At 37.2% G+C, this 21,259-nt stretch overlaps 3 protein-coding genes and 1 long non-coding RNA gene across 4 annotated transcripts; 3 read left to right on the top strand and 1 right to left on the bottom strand.

Annotated features, from left to right (window-relative positions):
• The first annotated feature begins 2,682 nt into the window (after positions 1-2,682).
• LOC137735002 (putative casein kinase II subunit beta-4) lies at positions 2,683-6,697 on the top strand. The gene is made up of 5 exons (XM_068474352.2): positions 2,683-3,304; positions 3,930-4,148; positions 5,146-5,255; positions 5,344-5,509; positions 6,109-6,697. Exons 1-5 carry the CDS (start codon positions 3,043-3,045, stop codon positions 6,237-6,239), a joined length of 888 nt encoding a protein of 295 aa, XP_068330453.2. The 5' UTR covers positions 2,683-3,042; the 3' UTR covers positions 6,240-6,697.
• A 112-nt stretch (positions 6,698-6,809) lies between these two features.
• On the top strand, positions 6,810-7,204 carry LOC148695622 (uncharacterized). Its single transcript, XR_015964788.1, has 2 exons — positions 6,810-6,902; positions 7,012-7,204. It is a non-coding gene; the product is annotated as an uncharacterized LOC148695622 (long non-coding RNA).
• A 6,412-nt stretch (positions 7,205-13,616) lies between these two features.
• LOC137734654 (uncharacterized) lies at positions 13,617-17,213 on the top strand. Its single transcript, XM_068473911.2, has 3 exons — positions 13,617-14,997; positions 15,883-16,144; positions 16,625-17,213. The coding sequence occupies exons 1-3, from the start codon at positions 13,976-13,978 to the stop codon at positions 16,802-16,804; spliced, it is 1,464 nt and encodes a 487-aa protein (XP_068330012.2). The 5' UTR covers positions 13,617-13,975; the 3' UTR covers positions 16,805-17,213.
• A 935-nt stretch (positions 17,214-18,148) lies between these two features.
• Positions 18,149-20,107, bottom strand: LOC137733793 (large ribosomal subunit protein eL43). The gene is made up of 5 exons (XM_068472977.2): positions 19,971-20,107; positions 19,056-19,095; positions 18,622-18,710; positions 18,451-18,533; positions 18,149-18,358 (listed from the first exon to the last, which is right to left on the bottom strand). Exons 1-5 carry the CDS (start codon positions 19,971-19,973, stop codon positions 18,295-18,297), a joined length of 279 nt encoding a protein of 92 aa, XP_068329078.1. The 5' UTR covers positions 19,974-20,107; the 3' UTR covers positions 18,149-18,294.
• Between the last annotated feature and the right edge of the window lie 1,152 nt (positions 20,108-21,259).

Below are 21,259 nucleotides of genomic sequence, written 5' to 3'. Positions count from 1 at the left end.
CTGCTGTTCGGGGCAGCCGCGGTGCTGGTGAGCCTGAGCTCACTTCAAGGCAGCCATGAGAGCATTAGAGATGGGGGCTCCATGTCGGGACTCATGTTTTGGGCAGTGGGCAACCGCTCCAGAGCCACACTGAAGCAGAGCTCCAAAGCTCGACACTGCAGAGGGTGGGAGGAATTGGGGTGAGATTTGATGCATGCTTGGCAGAGGAAACCGGTGGGGTAGGACAAAAGGGTTGCTGCCACGTGTAGCGGCGTCGTTTGGCCATGGTTCCGTTGACACACTTCGGCAATCGAGTGGTTCAAGATGCTCGCCGCCTCTGGGGTTAACGTTTGCTGGATCGTACTATTATTTTTTAAATAAAAAAATACTATTATTTTATTGTCTATTGCAAGGGCTATTCAAGTGCAACAGTAAAGATGCAAAAGGCAGTTACTGTTCATTAAAGGCAGTTACTGTTCACTACGTGGATTGAATAATAAATAGCTTGGGGGTAGGGCTCCCACGCTAGAGTTGCTCTCAAAACGGACCATTTTTTAGCATTTAACCTTTTAGCCATCTCCCCTTTAAACCTAAACTTCAGACATGACAATGTCTCAACCTTGGACCCGCATTAGGTCAATAATTAATTGCAGAGCTCGAAACTTGAAAAAAATAAAAAAAACATACGGCATAGACCTCAAACTCGAGACCATGAGCACAAATTTATGTTCCTGCACTCAATAAAGAGCGAAAATCCTACATCTTATTTTCGAATTAAATGTCTACACTTTAAAAGTATTGATTAAAAACTTGGTTAAGACTTGAGATTTAAGATGTAATACTTTGAATTGGAACTTAAAATCGCATGACTCAGATCCAAACTCAAGGCCCGGACATGAGACACATTAGCCAAGATTTCAGAGTTGAATTAAAAAAAGAAAAAGAAAAATTTGCTCACCATCTTAAAGTAATAGTAATGCTCATTGCTTAATTGATTATCGTTGGATGAGTTTGATTTAGTACATCAACTTCATAAATCTCAAAATTTAAATTAGGGTAAAGTACAAAAAACTACCTCAACTATTGGCGTCACGACACTTTCATACCTCATCTTTTAAAATTGACAATGTCATACCTCATCTTACGAATTTGTGTCAATGTCATACCTTCCGTTAGCTTAGCCGTTTATTTCTCAGTTAAATGCTGATGTGTCTTGATCCGGGACCCATTTTTTATTAAAAATTTATTAAAAACTAAAAAGAATCATTTAACATTTTTTAAATATTAAAATAATAAAAAAAAGTTATTTGAAAAAAAAAAAAAAAAAAAAACCAACGTCACAACATCAGTCGTCCCCTTCCCCCCTTCTCTCTCTTCTCCCCATCTTCATCTTCTTCCCCCTTTCTGCAATTGCAACCCAGAAAAAAAGAAGAGGGAGAAAAAAAAAATTCAATTTGTTTTCCCCGTTCCCCACCCCCTCTTCTCCCCACCCAACCTCTCCACCTTCGCACCCACCCTTTGCACCCAACCTCGCACCCATTACCTGCAACCCATAAAAATAAAAAAAAACCAGATCCGAACGAACTGGGTTTTGTTTTTTTTCCTTCTTCTTTCTTCTTCTTCTTCCTCCTTCGGGTTGGGTTGGGGTTGGTTTTTTTTTTTTTTCGCTTCCTTCTCTCTTCTGCTTCTTGTTTTTCTTTTGCAGGTGGGTTTTTTTTTTTGGGGGGGGGGGGGGGAGGACGAGAGTTTCTCAATTTTTTTTTTTTTGTTTCCTTCTTCCTCTTTCTTCTTCTTCTTCTTCTTCCTCCTTCGGGTTGGGTTGGGGTTGGTTTTTTTTTTTTTTTTTCTTCTTCTTCTTCTTCCTCCTCCTTCTTTTTGGGTTGCAGGGGGTTGGGTTTGTGGTGGGGGAAGAGGGGACGAACTGGGTTTGGTTTGGGGTTTTTATTTTTTTATTTTATTTTTTTCCTCTTCTTCTTCCTGGATTGCAGGAAGATGGTGAAAAGAGAGAGGAGGGAGGGACGAAAAGGAGAGGTTTATTTTTTATTTTTTTATGTACTTTTTTTTATTATTTTAATATTTAAATAATATTAAATGATTATTTTTGTTTTAAATAATATTTTATTAGTTTTTTAATAAAAAATGGGTCATGGATCAAGCCACGTCATCATTTAACTGAAAAATAAACGGCCAAACTAACGGAAGGTATAACATTGACACAATTTCTAAAGATGAGGTATGACATTGTCAATTTTAAAAGATGAGGTATGAAAGTGTCGTGACACCAATAGTTTAGATAGTTTTTTGTACTTTACCCTTTAAATTATGGGTAAAAAGGTAGTGTCATCTACAAACTTGTTTTTACTTCTCACACATTCTTCTCAATTTTAGGTCATCGAATCAAATAAATTGAAGAAGATTAACGAGTCAAAATTAACAAGTGTGCGTGAAATGTAAAAATTAGTTTGAGTAGCATTTTTGGTAGAAAAAATGCACTTTTTTTTAATACAACGATATATTTTACATTAAAAGGAGGAGAAGTTCGACTAAGCCATTAATGAGTAGCCTAATTTGACATCGACTTCGTCTACAAGATTTGAACATATGACATTTTGCTTAATAGTAAAGATGAATACTGCTAAACTCTGGTAAAAAAAACATTTTTTAAAAAAATAAAGAAAATGAAGACGGTGAATAAAAAACAAAAAAAAGGTGGGACTAGAAAACAAAGATGAGACAGAGGGAACCAAAGAGCATTTTGCTCAACAGCTCGTGTACCTCTCGCGGCCTCGCCCCATCTCTCCCTCCCCGCCCAAACCCTAGCTCTCTCTCTTTCCTTCACACCCCCCCCCCCCCGGCTCCCTGTGTCTCTAATCTTCGATCTCACTCAGATCCTCAGAACCTCCAAACCACCTACACCGCGCTTACCCCGCTCTCGAAAATCTAGGGTTTTATTCAAACTCTCCACCGCACCATGGAAGGCCACCACAGGGCTTGACACCCACCCTTCTCCCTCGCTCCAAATCCAAGAGCCAAAATTCATCCAAAGGGGTTCGAAATTAGACCATGTATAGGGAACGTGGCGGTGGAGGCGGTGGCGGGTCGTCGAAAACAGAGATTGTTGGTGGGTCGCTAGACCGCAAGCGCATCAACGATGCGCTGGACAAGCACCTAGAGAAGTCCACCCCATCCACATCGAGAGCTTTGGCTAACAGTAAAGACAAAGAGAGGCTCTCTGTGCCCTCCACTTCCGCTGGTAAATCTCAGCTTGATCACCGTGCGGCGGCAGCCACGGCCGCCTCGCTCGCCAACAACAAATGCTCTGATGGTTGGTCTTGTTTTTGCTCTCTAGTTGTTTTCTAAATTTGTTGGATTTTGGTTTAATGGTTTTTGTTTTCGTATTTTTATTGGGAGTTGATTGCTAGTAATGTGTTTTAGGACTAAGATTATTAGCACAAACTTTCTTATATGATCTGGGTTTGTTCCATGTATAAATGGTTTTCTCGTTTTCGCATGCTAATTTTGTAATTCAGTGTCCTTTATGTTTATGATTACGGATTAGTCACCGAAAATATATGGAATGTGGGTCTAATGTTATTGTATACTGAGTTTATGTTTGGCAAAGGAGCCCTGATTATGTAATATGCTACTTTTAGTTATTTTTTGCAAAAACTAGGAGATTACTAAGTTGAAAGTTCACTCATTTATTGCTCGTTCGGAGTAGAGTGATTACTTGAAATGGAAAGATTCTTAGCTGTTCCAAGTCTTAAAAGTTTTCAATTTTAATTCTTTTCCAAATTCTAGTCTCACACTTGTGTAACTTTACATCTTTTTAGTGTTTGACTAATGAATACACATGAAATTCGTAGAAGAGGACTAAAAATCTACTTGGTAGACATTTGCATTGGAAATTGTCATGTCATTCTTACATAGTTAGTTTGCTTTAATTGCAGAGGAATCTGAAACAGACAGTGAAGAATCAGATGTCAGTGGTTCTGATGGAGATGACACTTCTTGGATTTCATGGTTCTGCAATTTGCGAGGGAATGAATTTTTTTGTGAAGTTGATGATGAATACATCCAAGATGATTTTAATCTCTGTGGATTGAGCAGTCAAGTTCCATATTATGATTATGCACTTGATCTGATTTTGGATGTTGAGTCTTCTCATGGTAAGAATTTGTCTATGCTAATGGGGCTTTTAGTTTGTTGTGTGTGAATGCATGCGCATATTTTTCCCCTTTAAAACCATCTTTTTTACATCTTTTAAAGTAAAGGTAAGGAAAATTGCATACTATTTGATTGTTAAATTGAGGCCACTCTCTTTTAATAAATCTCCTTGGAGTGAAAGGCTATTAGTGTTTTATGGAAATTAATCAATTGTCTACTTGAATTATATAAACTGATTTCGAGACAAGCCAGGTAATATGTTACTTAATGTAGGGGGTTTGCATGTGTAGTTTAGTTGGTTGGAAAGTTTCTTGAAAATATATTCCATGAAAAGAAATTGGTGCAGTTCTAGTCAATATAAGTAAAGTAGTCTAGTGGATCACAGATTGATATGAAACTTATGAAGTAGTTGGCGAAAAATAAGATTGGTGACACCCTATTGAGTTTTCAATTGGTAATGGTGGCCCTATGTGAGATTTGAGTCAAGGGGCCTTGATATGTGTAGTATGGTTACTGGTGGTGGACATCTTGCTGGATATTGGGTGACAACATTCAACCCTGTCTTCAGTGGACAGCAGCAGCCCATTAATATTGTTATTTTCTTGAGTTGGTTCTGCATTTAGCATTATAGTGAGGAATAAAGATTCGTAATTAGGTTTTGGTATGGTTTTTTGGACTAAAAGTTTTTATGGGTATGAAATATGAATACTTAATTTTGAAATATCAACGTGGGACTCTGAGATCAAAAGTGAAAGCATGCAATACCTAGATAAAACTGGGGTAGAACTCCAAATAACGTATGAAAAGGATGATGTTGGGGTTGAAACTTGGATTTGTAAGGTACGATGAAATAAAGTATACCCAGGAGCTAATGCTCTAATATCCTCTCTATCCGTCTGTCTGAACAGCTGTCTCTCTCTGTGTATCTGTTTTGGTTGTGGTCGTTTTTCCTTTTTGTCATTGAGATTGAGGCACTTAATAAATGGGGACTGTGTCCAGGTGATATGTTCACTGAAGAGCAGAATGAGTTGGTTGAATCAGCAGCGGAGATGCTATACGGTCTTATTCATGTTCGATACATACTGACTAGCAAGGGAATGTCTGCAATGGTAAGAATCTGACTATTGTACGTTTGCATTTTGGTTTCTTATTATATCTTTTTTTTTTTGTTAGAATATTGATCTTAAAGTTCTACAGTTGGAGAAGTACAAGAACTATGACTTTGGAAGATGCCCAAGAGTGTACTGTTGTGGACAACCTTGCCTTCCAGTTGGTCAATCGGACATTCCTCGTTCAAGCACTGTAAAAATATACTGCCCCAAGTGTGAAGATATATATTACCCTCGATCGAAGTACCAAGGCAGTATCCTTTAATGCTTAAATTTTGCATCTGCACTGAAGTTCTTTTCATAGTTCTCTCTTTTCAGTTTTGGGTTTTCAATTACCAGATGAGTCTTCTTACAAATTTTGACGAAAGAAATTTACCCTTTTTGGTCTTTTGTAGAAGTTGTATTTAAGTTCAGTGTTGTTCTCTTGTAAATATCATTTGACAGTCTAATATTATGCTTGGGGTCAAGACTTAGTGCAACTGCTTGTAAAAAAACTACTTTAATTGGTCAACAATACGTCTTTCATTTGCAAGTGTCAATACCAGGATCATGAAATTTGGACATGGATTTTATTTGATCATGAGTGGGTGGTGTAACAACTGAATTTGCGGGCACTTGAATGTCTGATGGTGGTTATAATGAGCTTTAATAAATCAATAATAGGGTGTAATGACTTTCCTGAGACTGATAGTATAAACAAATATCAGATTTGCATAACTCTGCTTATGAAATCACTTCATTTCTCTCTCTCTCTCTCTCTCTCTCTCTCTCTCTCTCATGGTTATTATTTTACCATATTCGAGTTTTGTTTGACATTCTGATTTTATATCTCAATTTCCTGAACACTTTGAAGATATTGACGGAGCGTATTTTGGAACCACATTTCCGCACTTATTCTTGATGACGTATGGACACCTTAAGCCACAAAAGGCGACACAGAGTTACGTTCCAAGAGTTTTTGGTTTCAAGCTCCACAAGCCGTAACCACAGTGCAAGCAGCAAAACCTGTGATGAGGTTTACTATTAACCAGCCTTGGTTCTTATCTTGCTTCATGCCTCCATTGGTAGAAGGACTGGCTGTGACAAGTGAGGTAAGATGCAGTAGCTCAGAAAGTACTACAAGTGATCTACCATTGGAAATGCTTAATGTGCAAGTTGGCCTATTTGCAGAGCAAAGTAGCAAACCTTTCTTTGAATTTTAATCATGAGATAACGGAGCGCTTGTAAGTTATTTCATTTTGTTTATTGAGATTGATGTGCTTTGCATTAGGGGTTCGTGTTTATCATTCCTTTTACTATGATTAATCATGCTCCGATCTTATGCCCCTTTGACACAACTTTCCTGTTTATATATTTAATGTGCTACTATCATTTGCTTGATGGATGTAATGCCAAGAACGGTAGTATTTGAAGTTAAATCGCACTTAGAACATGAGTTTTTCGTTTTGTTCATGCAAGGTGGTGTTTGGTCCCTCTAGTTTGGATGTTTTTACAAGGATAGTGATGGATTTGGCTTCTGTAGTTTTGTTGTTTTTACAATTAGGTTTTCAACCAGGTCCCTGTAGTCGTGTTTTGTTTTAATCAAAGAGATTGAGAATCTGTCACTGTTGGACGAAAGTGTCACGAGGCACGCGTGGAAATTGACAGGTAAATTTACCTTTCAATTACCGTTCCATGCGTGCCTTTTGTGAAATTTCTGTTTAGTAGATATGAAATTTTCAGTTACTCCTTGATGTAAACAAAACTTTCACCGCAGATGTCCGACCTGAAAAATAAAGCTAAAAAAACACTCGAACTACAGAAACAAATTGGTCATTGTCCGAAAGGGATGCGAACTTTCCTTTGGATCATCTGAAGACATGATTGGAACTGGTACGGCTAAACTTATCTAAAGTATGTATTGATGGAACTCTTTTTGTCAATAAAAAAAGAGAGAAGATATTTTTGTTTTTTGTCACAATAAAATGTTCAAGATAGTAACGTAATTTTATAAAATAAAATTTTGCTGTTTTTTGTTTAATCCTCAGGTGATTTTATCGTATCTAATTTAAAAAATAAAATGGTAAAAAGTAGAAAAAAAAACCAAACCTCTCTCTCCACTCCCATGTTCTCTCTCTTCCTCTCTCCTTTAATTTTAAATACAAAAGTAAAAAATTTCACGCACTTTGTATGTGAACATATACTAGTTAGTTTGAAAGTGAAGTTGTTTCACTGTCTAATGAAATTCATACAAACTGGTGGACATTATTATTTTGTCTATGGTTTTGCAACCTTTGGAACAATCTAACACGTTGACTCTATTGAAATGGCCAAAATGTGTAACTACATACAAACTATGCAACTTTGGCTCTCTTTTTGTTCTTTTTTGGAACATAGCAGATTGGGAGACTCTAAGGCTCCGTTTGGTGGGTTAGATGAGATAGGTTGTGATCGATTAAAATAGATGTGAGTTCAATCCGATGTTTGTTATGTCAAATGTGAGATGGATATGACTGGACATGATGGGTTATATGAGTTCATAATAGAGTAGATTATCTAATTTATCTTTATACATGAGTTCCAAGTCATGTCTTACAAATCCACGCCAATCTAATCCTATTCCTAAAGCTAAATCTCATTCATCCCACCAAATGGGCTTTGTTTTATAGTTTTGGTTCTTAATCCTTAAACAAAAATCAATGTAATTATTTACTGTAAAACTTTTATTATTATATAGCGGGAGAAATGGGTAGTAATTATAGCTGAATGTGGAAATAGACACACGCAGATATACAACTTGTGATCGTCAAAAATCTTCCTCAAAGTGAGAAGAATATAAGGTATGATTGCAATTGACCACCAACATTTTTACTCTTCGAACACATAGACCTCGATTGTAAATTTTTGAGAGAGTGAGAAAAAAAAAAAAAAAAAACCTCGATTGTAATTAACCACCAACATTCTTATTACTTGATATTCCAAGTAAATGGAATTTCTAAAATTTTGCATTTCAAACACAGTAACTTTGGATTTTGTTAAGTTAAGTTGGTTAGAATTACATGCTCCTCCTTTTGAATTTTAGGCATATTATTTGTTGGTAGTGTGATGCATTCACGTCGAGTATAATATCCTTCCTTTACACACTATACAGTCATGTTAAGGTTACATTGATTAACACAAACTGTTATTACTACTACAAAGTCAGTAGTTACGTTGTGGACGTTTTATTACACTGTTAATGTAGGTTATTATACTTAGACATGATTGGATTACAAAATCAATGTTTATGATCACATCATGAACGTCTTGTTACAGTATGTAATAAATTATTCACTAGAATGCATCACAAAATCACACAATGTTATATTACAATAACGTATAACAATGTTACATTATAACGTTAACATTCAATATCAGTATTACAAAAGATGTAAAGTTATAATCGTTTGAATTTACAGTTCCAAGTTACATAACAATCGTAATTCATAATTAATTACACATACAAACGATGATTGCATTATACTACCAATTCGAAAATACGAAGTACGTCCGCAGACAACACTTGGCACTCCAAACAGAGGAAATAGTTATCGTTGCTCTAATAGATTATTGTAATTGCAGTTAATTGTAATGGTTTTCTTGTCTGAGACAAATTCCAATGATTGGACAAATTCAACTCATTAATTTCGACCTTGGTTCTCCAAATTTGAAAAAAAAAAAAAAAACAAACACACACAACTGGTTGGTTTGATCCAAAAAACATAAAACATATGCACATTTTTAGAAAGGGATCATCTTCGGATCTTTTCCTCCTAATTCATCAAATTAAGGGATTCGTGCTTTTGAAATTTAATCCAACGGCTACAAACATGAGCTCATTTTAAAAGTTATAATAATTTCAGCCGTTGAATTAATTTCAACGGTACAGATCCCCTGATTTGATGGATTAGGAGGAAGGAATCCGGAAAGAATCATTTTCCCACATTTTTAAGTTGTGATTAAGGAGAAATTTTTTATTATGATCGATACAAGGATGGTACACCACGTGTTTTTATATAAGTGGTGGAAAATTTTATCTTTAAGTTATGAAATTTTTAACATATATATCCCACAATTTGTATAATGACACGTAATGTACCACTCCGTATTCCCGTCACAGTGAAAGATCTCTCGTGATTAAGTGGTTGAAGGGAAGAGCCGGGTTTGATCGAGCAAATGATAGATTTGTCTGGTCAAGACTTCAAAATAATTGTGCTATCTACTTAAGCATATGTATGCTACATGGTTCACGAATTTCAAAATCATTGAAGCATTTTTTTCTTGATGAACAAGTCAGGATGGATATGTTTGGTCAAATAAAATCGAATCACAAGATCATTGCTATGCTTAGGGGGAGGATTTTCAAGTCTGAAGAGATTTTAATTTGAAGTATTCGTTAGATATGAGATATTAAAAATCCTTTCATGACCATTTCAAAGGAAATGTGACAAGCATTTCTAATTTTCTTATCTAATATTTGGTGATCCATTTTATAGTAATTCGATCTTAATTCCTTTTGGATATGGAAATCTCTTGAGACATTGAAACCCTAACCCAAACATAGCCTAAAGTATGTCGGGAAAAAATTGTGGAGCGCATTTTTTTTTAAGCATGGTGACATTTCATTCTATATGTTTACCCTTTTGTGAAGATTTTTATTTTATTTTTATCCAAACGATAGTCTATCAACATTCAAATTAAAGGGTACTATAAAATTTATGTGAATTTAAACAATATCAATAATCTATTTCTTTTATGAGTACTTATTTTAGCAAAATTATCAGTTGACCAGTTTTACTCTAAAAATTCGTAGTTTTATTTTATTTTGTCAATGATTATCATGGTACTGGAAGTATTCGAATTTAGAATCTCTCTTTAACTCTGAATAAAAGTACCACTAGACCAATAAACAGTGATAGAGCAACATTACAACCAGACATGGTCTTCCCCCGAAGAATTTTTCTTAAAGCCTATAATTTCCATGCAATTTCCATTTTCTGTATATCATCCATTCCATCTTTTTTAAAATAAAAAAAAAAAAAAAAACTTGTATAAGGGTTTGAACCTCCACACATAAAATCCTACCTCCTCCATGACAGTACTAGTTGATATATAATTAAATTCACACATTTGAATTAATTTTTGAACATAGAAATAAAAAATAGACTAAAGAACAAAGGAAACATTGTTTGATATAACTATACATTTACATTAAGAGTATAATACATTGATATCAAATTGATCATTCAAGATTTTCGAACTTAAAACCTCATACTATACCGTAGTACAAAGTGACAAAAAATGAGTACCTTTTGGCTAATGGCTTTTTCACTTTCGACTGATACGACACGTCATTGATGATGAACTATTTTGGAACAAAGCTACGCCCCTTTGTTGGGCAAAAAGCAACTTCGATCTCATCTCATGTCAAATTATGGATAGGCCAAGAATCGGAAATAACCCTAAACCAGTTCATTCTTCAATTAGGAAAACCCTAACCCTAAGCGATCACAAGAGTTAGTAGCTCTTTCAGAAATGAATATTATCTGTCTCAGATTGATTCGGTACACGGGCTGTGGAGCAATCTTTTGTTAAGACCTCTTTTCCCCAAATATTAAAAAAAAAAGAAAAAAAAAAAAAGCATGGATACCATCGAAATTGATTTCACATTGGTGTGCTAGACCCTTCGAATGGTTCAGAAATAAAGCATTCGAAGACGAGAATTTAGATACTTGCTATGGTGGTTATGACATCATCCAAGACTAATCACCACATTTCCTTCAGGAGGACCACTTTCTTAAATGGACTCCCGATACAAACTCTCTCCCCTTTTCTTAATGTCGATTAGTACAAAAAAAAAAAAATATAACTTGGAATAAGGAAGAAAATTAATAGCAAAGACTTTGTCTCCTCTCCTAAAGAAAATAAAAGACTTTGTCTCCTAGCTGGTACTACCCCTCGGTCTTGTAACTTACCACCCACGTCTTTCTCTATTTTTAACATTCAAGAGTGAGGTTTAGCAATTTATTAGATGAGACCATGTTTATTTAGTAGAAATCATCCTTTTTCACCAATGATTTTCGCTAACATGTAAAGGGAATGACTATTTTCGTATAGAGGAGTTGGAAGATAGCCCATACGGTAAAAATGCTAGAATTTAAGTCAAAAGGTGAAAGTTTTATCAACTCTCCGTTTAATTATTAACACATAAAGACTCATATGTGAGATTTAAAAAGATAAAGTTAGCCTCATATGTATCCCCACGTGCTAACAATTAGAGCATAGTTGATGAAATTTTCAATTTTAGGCCTAAATTCTAACAGACATCACCACAGAGGCTTAAATCCTAATTTTTTTTTACCACATGAACTATCTTCCAACTACTCTATCATTCCGGGAACTAATAATCTAATTAGGCATTGTCTAACTATGGTTGAAAATAAACGAATGCAAGAACTCCTCTTCTATATAGAAAATCACATGCTTTTGTATAAACTCCTTTTGAATTAGTCTGAGGAGGAGAAGGCGGCACATGTTTTCCATAAACTTTGGTTACTCTTAAAGCAGCAAAGACCCTTGACAATTTAAAGAGATTATATTTATACACCTCAAATTACTTCTGTCACATTCCGGCCCGGGGCGGATCACTTCTCGGGCCCGCTCCACCACCATAGCACGATATTGTCCGCTTTGGGCTTACCATTCCCTCACGGTTTTGTTTTTGGGAACTCACGAGCAACTTCCCAGTGGGTCACCCATCATAGGATTGCTCAAGCCTCCTTCTCGCTTAACTTCGGAGTTCCTATGGAACCCGAAGCCAGTGAGCTCCCAAAAGGCCTCGTGCTAGGTAGGAATGAGAATATACATTTAAGGATCATTCCCCTGGGCGATGTGGGATGTCACAATCCACCCCCCTTAGGGGCCCGACGTCCTCGTCGGCACACCACGACCAGGGTTAGGCTCTGATACCAATTTGTCACATCCCGGCCCGGGGCGGATCACTTCCCGGGCCCGCTCCACCACCGTAGCACGATATTGTCCGCTTTGGGCTTACCATTCCCTCACGGTTTTGTTTTTGGGAACTCACGAGCAACTTCCCAGTGGGTCACCCATCATAGGATTGCTCAAGCCTCCTTCTCACTTAACTTCGGAGTTCCTATGGAACCCGAAGCCAGTGAGCTCCCAAAAGGCCTCGTGCTAGGTAGGAATGAGAATATACATTTAATGATCATTCCCCTGGGCGATGTGAGATGTCACAACTTCTCCCACACATTTTAAATTTTTTAATATTTTTTTATCAAGTGTTAGTGGTGTGTAGAAAATATTAAAAAATTAAAAAAGTGTGGGAGAAGTTAATTGGGGTGTGTGAATATAATCTTTCGACAATTTAAAGAACATATTTAATGAGTTTTTATCGATAATAGCCAAAATTTAACACCAGATTTCATAAATATCATATATTATAAAATCTTTAAAAAATAACAGAAATTCACTTAAATAGACTTAAGTACCCTCAAAATTAAAACCAAATAAACATGAACTAAATTCAATGAATTAAACTCTTAAAATTAAAACCAAAACCAAAGAATTTTAATTCAATTTGCATTATTCTTTGGACTGTTTGGCTGGAGAGAAATTCTAGAGTGTGGAATGGCAGGACCGGTCACCCACTTGTTGTTTAGCGGGCTACTACATGATTACAGGAATTTATGGCAAATGTCTCTCGCTCGTTGTCACCGTTGCAACTGTTGTAGCATGAGTAGAAGACTCCTAGATAGGGTTGGGTTAAGGTGAACGTGGATGGAGCTACAAGGTTAGAGAATGTAATTACAAGGGATTGGCAAGGTGCTTTTGTTGCTGTTGGTGCATGGAACAAGGTAGGATTTAGGTCTGTTGCTCAAGATTGAAATGGCAGCAACACTTGAAGGTATTAGTCCTGTAAGGAGAATGGGTTTCGCTTTAGTTGAATTAGAAAGCGATTCATGTCAAACAATCAACCTACTCGACCAGTTCTATGTGGAACTCACGACATTGGGTTTGATTGTAGAGGATGTTTACTGTTTGTAGTGTCCGTACCTTCAAGATCCTTCTCTGGCGCGGCCTCGCATTTTGAACAACAATGCCTAGGAGATCTAGTGTTGGGTTTTGGATCTTGATGGTATTTAGGTATGTTCACGTGAGTTTTCTGCTGTATTTGAATTTTTTTTAAAATAATGATATTTACGAAATTGAATGTTAAATTTTAGCTATTAATGATAAATACCCATATTTAATTGCATAATACGCGTATTTACTGTTTCAGACGAATAATTATTTTACCCTCGCCGTCTTATTTGTCGCTTCGAGTTGTCAGATATAGCCTATGGACCCCTCTCTATCTCTCTCACTCCTCTCTCTCTCTTCTTCTTCATGTCTTTCTCTCTGATATTTCAAAATTGGAAATTGACGATTGTATAAACACTCCACTCTTTTGCCATTAATTCTGCGCACGCCCCGCTCTTCCCAACATCTCTTCTCTCTCCCAATAATCTCAACCCTAACAAAAATTAAGAGAAACATTCTCCCAACCCCACAACCAAATCCAACGCACAAAAAAACCCTTCTTCTTCTTCTTCTTCTTCTTCTTCTTCTTTCTGTTCCTGTTGTTTGTTGGATTTAATTGTTGGTGTTTTTCTTCACTGTATTGTGTTTTTCCATATGTAATGCATCAGAAGAAATCAGAAGCTCAGATCGGAACAGAAAGCATTGGCGTCTCTTCCGATTACAACCCAATCTCAGCCTCTGCCGCCGCCGCCGCCGCCGCACCACCGCCATCGCCGCCTTATTCTTCCTTCTCCTCGATTTCCCACCAATTCAATCACATCTCCCAATTCCCTCGCTACCCATCTCAACATTTTCCCCACCATGACCCCCCAATCCCTCAAACCACACCTTACAAGCGACCCGTTTTGACGCAAGCCCCCTCCTCCCTCTCCAAATCCCCGACCCTCCACAAATTCCCACCTCCGCCGCAAAAACCACCTCTCTTTTCCCCATCCATCGCTGCCAAATCCGCCTTCTTTCGCCTCCTCCGTCGCGTTAACCGCCTTCGCCGCCTCCTCCTACTGCTTTCTTTGCCCTTCTTTTACTTCCTGGTCTCTCACCCTAGCCACTCTTTCTTCCTCGACTTCCTCTCCGCCTTCGCTTTCTCCGCCGCATTGCTCTTCTCCCTCAATCTCGCCCTCCCTCGCCTCCCGTCCATACGGCTGTTCCTCGCCAGGTCTTTCCCAATCAAGCTCAAGACCTCCTCTAGGCCGCCGCTCCCGGTGTTTTGGTCAATCGGGTCGCGGCCCAAAGCCGAAAAGAGAGGGAATTCGGGGTGTTGGGTTCAGGTTTACAGCAATGGAGACGTGTATGAGGGTGAATTTCACAAGGGGAAATGTTCAGGAAGTGGGGTGTATTACTATTACATGAGTGGGAGGTACGAGGGGGATTGGGTTGATGGTAAGTATGATGGTTATGGCGTCGAGACGTGGGCGAGAGGAAGCCGGTATCGCGGGCAGTATAGGCAGGGCTTGAGGCATGGTTTTGGGGTGTATAGGTTTTACACTGGGGATGTTTATGCAGGGGAATGGTCTAATGGGCAGAGTCATGGGTGTGGAATTCATACCTGTGAGGATGGGAGTAGATATGTTGGGGAATTCAAGTGGGGTGTCAAGCACGGCCTTGGTCACTACCATTTCAGGTAACTTTGCCACTGATTTTCGGGATTTTTGCTCTATTATTTTGTTGCTTATGTATTTTGTTATTGCGATACCAATATTGTCTTATTGATGTTGTTTCCGCATTGTCTCTGAAGTTTTTTGGTTGGTCTGTTCCTTGTTTGTGATAAGATTGTAAAACTGTTAATTATGGATTGTGCCACTTGATGTAGGTAGATTTCTGGATTCATAAACATCATCAACGGGATTGAGTTCTTTCGGTTAACGTTTGTAGTAGGACTAAAAAAATAATGGGCTTTCATCTCTGTTCTACGTGATTGTTGCTAGATATTCTGGGCAGCAAGTACCTTAGGCATTGGGTGTTAGGATTGTTACTGTTGGGGAAAAAAGAAGAAAGGATGTGAATAGATTAAATAAATGGATGTGGGTGATGCTCGAGGGAGTGCAACATATTAGTCCAAAAGATCATGAAAGTGGAGATGATTTCAAGGTAGTACTAGGGTTGTTCGCTTAACACTTATAGAAATGAACGGCATAAGTGGTGGAAAACATACTGTCTAGTGCTTGAATTACGGAACTCATCCCAAGATAAGATTTGTGAACAATATTATAACCTTTATTTAGCATGGGACGCTAAACTGTTCCTTGCTTGTTTTTGACCATGTGTTTTAAGGAGAACAGTGATATATGTTGATAATGAAAACTTCTATACTGAGATCATTTTAGTTCACCTTTCATCAGATATTGAGATGCAGACATGTTTTATAAATGGGCAATTATTTTTGTGTTTGGTTTCGACCTTATATATGTACGGCTATCTCTGTTGTGGCTAAATAGAAATCTATATGTAAATGCTCAGAATTGATTTTTGACAGAATTTCTGCTTTTTTTCTATTAAAAAAATTCAGAAATGGTGACACATATGCTGGAGAATATTTTGCGGATAAAATGCATGGGTTTGGGGTCTATCGATTTGCAAATGGGCATAGGTATGAGGGAGCTTGGCATGAGGGTAGAAGGCAAGGGCTTGGTATGTACACGTTTAGAAATGGGGAAACTCAAGCTGGTCACTGGCAAAATGGAGTCCTTGATGTTCCAAGCACACAGAATGCAATTTATCCTGTATCTCCCGTTGCTGTTAATCATTCCAAAGTACTTAATGCGGTTCAGGTACATACTATTTACATAAAATATTTGTGTTTACCCTCTGCATTTGTCTGTGGCATGCAATCGTAGCAGATGTGTAACAATTTTGTGCCCTTAGTTGGTTTGGCCATTGAACAGTATTGTAGGTCAAGATGTTTATAGTTTTTGGTGCTCACCATATCACTTTGTGTCAAGTTAAAGAAGACTGCTGAAGCCAGGATCCTAGAAAAAAATTACAATTGGCGTGATGTAGAATTCATTCTAGCTCATAATTGTAACCTGTAATATTTAATGAATTTTTGCATGATTATGTTTCATACGTTTTGGCAATGAAAGAAACACATGTAGCACTCATACTCTGCAACTTCAAATAATCCTTGATTATTTCCAGTAATCATGTTCCTAGGGAAGCATGAAATCGGGTTGACAATTATTATAACACTGAATAGCCAATGGTATTTCTTGTTAATCTGTTTTATTATTCTGTGTTATACTTACAATCAGGAAGCAAGAATAGTGTCCGAGAAGGCCTATGATGTAGCCAAGGTGGATGAAAGAGTGAACAGGGCCGTAACGGCAGCTAATAGGGCAGCAAATGCAGCTAGAGTAGCAGCAGTGAAAGCTGTCCAGAAACAAATGCAGCATAACAGTAGCAGTGACCACATGCCAATTCAAATTGTATGAAAATCCCAATGAGGACTGACTTATCCATGCAAGTTTGCGAGGTGTGAGAACAAGAGGAAGTTTTATGGTTTCCCTTCTCCGGCAGCTTCAAGTTTTATGTTCGTGTTCTCTTCGGCATCTTGTGTTGAGATGATGATCCTTCTTTAAACTCATTTATGGGGAGTATCAGAGTTTACATCTATGTTGTTTGTTAGGTTGTGTATGCATATAGGGAGAAAGAAGAGGGAATGCTGGTCGGCATCCGAGTACTTTACTAATTTTTCGCTGTGCAATCTTAGCGCGTGTTGTGTATAGATGAGGTAGATGTAATATATAAGTTCTGTGTCCAGGTAAAACCTCGACGCAGCCAGTGTTGTATGTTTACTGTTTAGTATTTTAACAAGGAGATAAAATCTTCAGTAACCAATAACCATTCTACTTACGCATTTTTCTTTTGTTTGTCCATGAACATGAGCACAAAGCGAGTCATTTAATCTTATATATCTCGATTCAAGATGGTCAAATTATCCGGCGGTTTCTCAGTTTGACATTTGTGTATAAACTTTTCATTTTGTGATTTGAACGAGTTACTTTTGCATTTGCATGTACGAAGGAAAGACTCATGCTCATAACGTGCAGGGCCAAGCAATGTTTGGCCGTATTGCGCAATCTAGAGTTAAAAGCGTAAATTTGCTTTTACGTAAGAATGGATTACCACTAGTGGTACGGTTTAAAAATATTTTTCTTTACTTATAAGTAAGATTTGAAGTTTAACTTTCATCGAGGGTTTGGTGCTTAATTATAACTGACATATTGCGCGACTTAGTCCACATTCTCCTCTAATATTGTTGAATGAAAAGAGGATAGATGTGTGCGAGATTTTGTTTTGTTTCGAGGGAATCACAGTCGTGTAAAAAAGTAACTTGTTTAAACTTATGAAAGGGTCAAAAGACTAAAACCAAGGAAACTAATAAACCCACAGATATAGAAAGAGACCCAAGGGGCGGGGCGGGGCGGGTCCAGCCGGTTTGGGTACGGATTTTGTAAATACAAAAACGGACCGGCGGGTCCAGCCGGTTTGGGTACGGATTTTGTAAATACAAAAACGGATCCGGTCCGGTCCCTTCAATTTTGGTTACTTAAGTTTTGCAAAATTTATATCGAACAAGAGAAATACTCTTTAATTGACGAGTATTGTTGCGGGCATTGCACTTCGAGATCACTTGTACAGACTTTCCATGAAAATTCATAGACGTCCATGGCTGTTTTGCTAGCAAATCATAGAACAGGGTTCGGGGTGTGGATATCGTACCTACAAATTTGCTAATTAAAACATACCAATGCAATATCACCTGAAAACGTAACTAACCCAAACAAAGATCATTTAACTCAGTAACCATTACTCCGCTTAGTCAAAACTAAAGCTCCGCATACAAGTACATAACAAAACATAAGTCAAACTTTAAGAAAATGATAGATGGTTTCATCGAAAACAAGAGAATAATGCAGCTCTAACTCTCGGTCTGCTCCCTCAGCCTTCGGATGGTGCTCCTAACGGTCACAGCACTAGCAGTACTGCAAAATATAACCATTAAACACAATTATAATCCCAGCATAGAAAGTTACAGAGACATGACAAACAGAGCTTATCCCTACAAAGTCCTTACTTCAGTGTGTAGGCGCCTCCGGCTTTCACTTTGCCACAATCTTTGCAACCCCAAATTCCAACAGCCTTACGCTTCACCGCGTACTGCAACCATGCATTTTTATTAGAAGGGTTGCATTTCTAAACCTAACCTTTCACAAGAAAACCAGACTTTAGATGGTAGGGTAAGTACCTTCCCACAGAACTCACAGAAGTACTTGCTGTGCTGAGAGACTTCCATCTTCTTGATTTGCTTCCTCAGACTAGCACCATATCGGGTGCCTGAACCCATACAAAAATAAGTAATTCACCATTATAACATAAACATGTAAAATATTGTAACCATTTGATCACGCCAACAACAAATCATCCCTGTTTACTAAATAGTTTCTAGAAATAGGACCCCACCAATTCAAAATCCAAAATTTTCTTTGTGAACTGTGTGATTGTGTTTCACAATGATTATAAACATCGAACAAATAATCATTGAAAAGTACCCTCCACCACCCTGTTTGTGTGAGCGTGCACACACACAAGTTATACCGTTTCCCCATAATCCTTCATTTCACCACAAATTCAAAAAAGTATACGGGCAAAGGAAAAAAAAAAAATGCAAAATGCACATACCGTACTTCCCAACAATGCCCGCCTTCTTGGTTCTCTTAGTCTGCAATACACACGAGGAAATAAAAGTGGAAAAGTAAGGCAACAAATTCAAGTTCACACTCGAATGATTTAGATAAAGAAAAAAAAAATACAATACACAATGATAACACTAAGTTGTGCACCGCAAGTAATGAATTTCTTCGAAACCATAATAGAACACAAAGAACAAGGCACATAAAAGGGTTAACGCGACAACTCCTTTTAACTCCAAGTACCTACCTACGACGTTGTAGGTAGGTAAACACTTGGAGCTTAAAAGAGTATGGCACTGACCATCTAACGAACTCTCTTGAACTAAAACACATACAATCAGCAATAACAATACACATAAAATGTAAAGGAATAATTTCCTTAAATATGCCACAGTTCAACACAAAGAAACCCTTTTGACTCCAAGTCTCTACCTAGAATGATGTACCCAGAAATCAACAAAAACGAGTGCAAGGGACCGACTATCTTACGAAATCGCTTGAACTAAAACACATACAATCAGCAATAACATTCGACAGAAAAAATTACAATTAATAATTTCCTTAAATTTCCCGCAGTTTAACACAAAGAAAACCCTTTTGACATTCACACTCCATAAGCCACAGATTATATCTACAACAAATTTTGGGGGAAAAAAAAATCATGTAAAACCCACCAGAATATTTAGACATTTCACACTTTTTACTGATTAATCTAACTCAATAGCTTTTTGGGTCTCTGTATCTTCCTGTCTTACAATTCCCATTCGAACCCAAAAATTAAAAAAATCGAACAAAAAGAAAATAAGTAAAGCAATATGAGATTCGAATACCAATTTGCAGATCTAATTTGCAGACGCACAAACTTTTGCAATACCAGAACTTTCGCAGGGTAAAGGAAACGTACCATTTTGGAAATGGGGACGGAGGAGCTAAAACCCTAGTAATCTCTGTCACTTCCAGCAGCCCGACGTTTACCCTCGTTACTTTGGTTGGTTTTTATATATGGTGCCTCCCCCGGCCGCAGACTATCCCCCAGCGTGCGTTAGGGCTTTTTATTTGTCTTGGGCCTTTTCCTTGGTGGTCCAGTTACAGTCCAAGAGATAAATATGCTGAATTGCCGATTTAGTCTATAAATTTTTTTTGAGTGAAATTAAGTCTTTAAGGACTTGTTTGGTATTTTATTTGAAAATTTTTATCATTTCTCAAAACATTTCTTGAAAGCAGTTTTCTTTAAGACTCAAAACTTGATTGGTTTGAGATTTAAAAATTTTAAATCTTACGACTTAAACTAGACAAAGAGATCTAAAAAGAGGGGGTCGCAAGAGGGGGAGAAAGAGGAGAGAGGAGGAAAGAAAGTAATAGATGATTGAAGAAAAGAGAAAGAAGAGAGGATTGGACGAGATAGAGAGGAAAATGAGTGAGAGAAAGAATCTAGAGAATGAAGATAGCAGATTGGATGAGAGACGAAAAAGGTAAAAAAAAGAGGAGAGAGAAAGAATAAAAGAGAGAGAGATAGATTTGGAGTGAGAGGGGAGGAGGGAGAGAAAAGAAAGGAGTAAGTTTAAGTTTAAAAACTCTAAAAACTCACTTTTTATGTTTTTAGAGGATAAACTATATTTTTGAGTTGGTATTGAGTTCAATTTTTGAAAATTGTCCTACCAAACAAGTTTGTAAGGCGTAAAACTTGAAAATTATTTTTAAGTTTAAAAAGTTAGATTCAAGTAGAGTACCAAAGAGGCCCTAGATTATTATTATTATTATTATTATTTTTTTTTTATATAAATATAAGTCCCTAAACTCATTACAAACTCCTATTTCATCATTTCTGTTAGATTTCAAGCTTTTCAATCCAATTCTTTGTTAACTTAAGTCATGTGAATTAAGCATGATGAATTTGAAAGGTAAAATCGTCATTTCATCGGTCATAAAACATAAATAGCAAAAACACCCTTCTCCACATTTTCCCGGTCAATTTTACCGTAATTATGAAATTTGTAAAGCTTAATTTGCAACTTTTTAATGAAAAAAGTTCGGTATAAACATTAAGGGCTTTCGATTTGGCCATCACAAAGCAAATTTCATGAAAATAATTTCAACTTTTAAACAACAAATTTCATGAAAATAAGTTCATACCATATTTTCTGTACTTTCAATCCAAATATAAAGTCTAATTCCACATATCATGCCAATTGT

The sequence above is a fragment of the Pyrus communis genome, chromosome 7 (assembly GCF_041283825.1).
Source record: "Pyrus communis isolate YQ-2024b chromosome 7, ASM4128382v1, whole genome shotgun sequence".
Taxonomy (NCBI): Eukaryota; Viridiplantae; Streptophyta; class Magnoliopsida; order Rosales; family Rosaceae; genus Pyrus; species Pyrus communis.
The sequence above is the reverse complement of the archived record's forward strand: the minus strand, read 5'-3'. Positions and strand labels throughout refer to the sequence as shown.

Coding starts and splice junctions, on each gene's coding strand:
- LOC137735002 (XM_068474352.2), top strand. CDS start 3,043: ATGTATAGGGAACGTGGCGGTGGAGGCGGTGGCGGGTCGTCGAAAACA. Junction 4,149..5,145: donor GGATGTTGAGTCTTCTCATG/GTAAGAATTTGT, acceptor GACTGTGTCCAG/GTGATATGTTCACTGAAGAG. Junction 5,256..5,343: donor GCAAGGGAATGTCTGCAATG/GTAAGAATCTGA, acceptor AAAGTTCTACAG/TTGGAGAAGTACAAGAACTA.
- LOC137734654 (XM_068473911.2), top strand. CDS start 13,976: ATGCATCAGAAGAAATCAGAAGCTCAGATCGGAACAGAAAGCATTGGC. Junction 14,998..15,882: donor CTTGGTCACTACCATTTCAG/GTAACTTTGCCA, acceptor AAAAAAATTCAG/AAATGGTGACACATATGCTG. Junction 16,145..16,624: donor AAGTACTTAATGCGGTTCAG/GTACATACTATT, acceptor ACTTACAATCAG/GAAGCAAGAATAGTGTCCGA.
- LOC137733793 (XM_068472977.2), bottom strand. Junction 18,534..18,621: donor TCTGTGAGTTCTGTGGGAAG/GTACTTACCCTA, acceptor GCATGGTTGCAG/TACGCGGTGAAGCGTAAGGC. Junction 18,359..18,450: donor GGAGGCGCCTACACACTGAA/GTAAGGACTTTG, acceptor TATATTTTGCAG/TACTGCTAGTGCTGTGACCG.